Source organism: Verticillium dahliae, genomic scaffold (genome assembly GCF_000150675.1).
Source record: "Verticillium dahliae VdLs.17 supercont1.16 genomic scaffold, whole genome shotgun sequence".
Taxonomy (NCBI): Eukaryota; Fungi; Ascomycota; class Sordariomycetes; order Glomerellales; family Plectosphaerellaceae; genus Verticillium; species Verticillium dahliae.
The window spans coordinates 774,132-776,519 of NW_009276935.1; the positions used below are offsets into that span (position 1 = coordinate 774,132).

Here is a 2,388-nt window from a genome sequence, read left to right on the forward strand (position 1 = left end):
AAAGTCTCGGTCGTCTCAGCTTACTTGGTACGTCCTTCCTGTCCCTCCCCCTGCCCCTGCCATGATTGATCCAACGCTATTTGACAGCTTCTATGCAGCGCTTCCTGGTACCGGACCACTGCTCCGAAACGAACTAGATTCCTCCATGCTTTCACTTGGCTGCATCGAGGCGGGCCAGGGCGAGCGCGAGGTTCGCGGCCACCGTCGACTTGCCGACGCCGCCCTTGGCCGAGGACACGGCTATGACCTTGGCCACATTGCGGATCGGGCGGCGCTCGGGGCGTTTGGGCCAGTGAGGCGGCGTGCCGCTGCGGGGGAGGCCCTGGGGGAGGCCCTGGGGGAGGGGGGTTGTCAGCTGTGGTGGAGGGGCAGGCGAGTGGAGGGGCAGGCGAGTGCAGGGTCTCACCAAGGGGTTTTCATGGCCGAGGAGGCGGGCAGAAGGCTGCAAGAGCCGTGGCGGGGTTGGTCTCATGGTTTGTGAGCATGTGTAGCTGGTGTGGGGTTCGAGGATCTGGAAGGGTAGATGAAGAGTAAACGTGTGTCGATAGGCGAGGAAAGATGAATGGCACTACTAATTTGATTCTGATGATGATGATGATGATGATGAAGATGCTGCTTGAAGCTCTGACGAAGTGACGAGTGACAAAGTGACACTCGAAGCTCGAAATGCTAGGGACCCCACCTCGCCCTGCCCCACCCTCCTGATTGGCTGTCGCGTCGCCGTCAACTGTCAACCATCGACGCGCTCTCATGCCAGGAACAGGGAAAGGGAACAGGAACCTCTGGACAGCATCGCAAGCACTTCTAGACCTTCCATCCCCCAACGGCATGACGGTCTGTTTTTCTTTTTCGCTCACGATACTCACGACACCCACTGCTTTGCACGCCCTCATTTACGTTGCTTCAGCGCATGCTTGCCGTCGTCTTCTGGCGCGAGGTTCCACATTTTGACGACGGGCGACACCGCCTAGCTACGACGTCTGCATGACTGCGCTTCATCGGAATAGTCCCCAGTCCCCATCGACGGTGCGGTGAGTGTGCATGCCTTTTCCCTTCTCATTCCATGTCTTGGAGGCGGGCTGTAGTCTGAGGGTGGACTGGACTGCACAGCTTGACGGCCAATATCACGTCGCTTGCGAATGAGAAACCCAGGACCCCATGAAGCTGTTCACATCTTGTCCTGTTGCTGCATTCTTCATCGCCTACCTTCCTACCTTTCAGACATGTCGTTTTCATATGACATGAAGCATGACAAGCCCATGACAAGCCCATGACAAGCCCATGACAAGCCCATGACAAGCCCATGACAAGCCCATGACAAGCCCATGACAAGCCCATGACAAGCCACTGACATGCCTCCAGCTCAACCCTCATCTTGATCCCGGCTTCATCCCAACCCTCGCGCCGGACTCCTCCAGCGAGGCACCAGCCTTGGCCTTGTCTACCCCCCACACTTCATCACCATGCCTCCCTCGGCAGTCAATTTCGACATCCACCAGGGCCGCCAGGACTTCCAGCGCCTCGACCCAGACTGGCGCGCCAACATCCACGAGTCGTTCAACCTCATCGACACGCAAGACACAGGCTCCCTCTCCGCCCGCGAGTGGCCCATCGCCCTCAACGCCCTCGGCCTCCAGCTGCCGCGCTCCGAGACGTACACGCTCCTCTGCGCCCACGGCTCGCCGCCCCAGGACTTTGACCCCCACGCGTCGGCCTCGGGCGGCGGCGGCGGCAACGCCTGTCCGCCGGTGCGGCTGCGCATCACGAGAGACACCTTTGAGGCCATTGCCGCCTGGCTCATCACGAGGCGGGACCCGGACGAGGAGGCCGAGGCGGCGTGGCGGCTCTTTGACCCGCGCGACACGGGCCGCATCACGGTCGAGTCGCTGAGGACGGTCTGCGCCGAGGTCAACAATATGATGACGGACCAGGATCTGCGCAAGATGATTGACACGCTCGACATTAGCGGCAAGGGGTGGGTGTCCAAGGACGAGTTTATGGAGATGGCGCGGGGGGCCACCAAGGACCGCTCGCACTAGGGCATTCTGCAAATTTGCCAAATCTATGGATTCTTTTTTCAGTCTGCCACTACTTTTGTTCCCGCTACTCAGTTGTTGCTGTGCGGCCCCTGCTCGTTTCTTTCGCTGTGCCATGCTTACTTGTTCCCTCGATCAAACTACGCGCACCATGTGGATGGAAAGTTTTCGAGCCGGCCGCCGTCAATCTTGATGACGGCACCGTTGCAGTAGGCGCCGGCGCGCGATGCCAGGAACAGCAGCACGCCGGCCATGTCCTGCTCGTCGCCCATGCGCTGCATGGGGATCATGGCCTTGGGCATGTCTCTGGGCCGTCGCCGGTGTACAGCTTGACGATGGGGCGCGGGCATTT

General features: G+C 60.1%; 2 protein-coding genes across 2 annotated transcripts in view; both read left to right on the forward strand.

Annotated features, from left to right (window-relative positions):
• The window catches only part of VDAG_07434 (uncharacterized protein), a gene marked incomplete at both ends in the record, with an annotated part of 2,450 nt that extends 1,969 nt beyond the window's left edge, over positions 1 to 481 (forward strand). The window contains one exon of the mRNA XM_009656339.1: positions 99 to 481. Within this exon, the coding sequence (XP_009654634.1) occupies positions 99 to 481 (383 nt within the window). The remainder of the gene's footprint in view (positions 1 to 98) is intronic.
• A 982-nt stretch (positions 482 to 1,463) lies between these two features.
• On the forward strand, positions 1,464 to 2,039 carry VDAG_07435 (centrin-3; the record flags this gene model as incomplete). Its single annotated transcript, XM_009656340.1, has 1 exon — positions 1,464 to 2,039. The coding sequence occupies one exon, from the start codon at positions 1,464 to 1,466 to the stop codon at positions 2,037 to 2,039; it is 576 nt and encodes a 191-aa protein (XP_009654635.1).
• Positions 2,040 to 2,388: the final 349 nt, after the last annotated feature.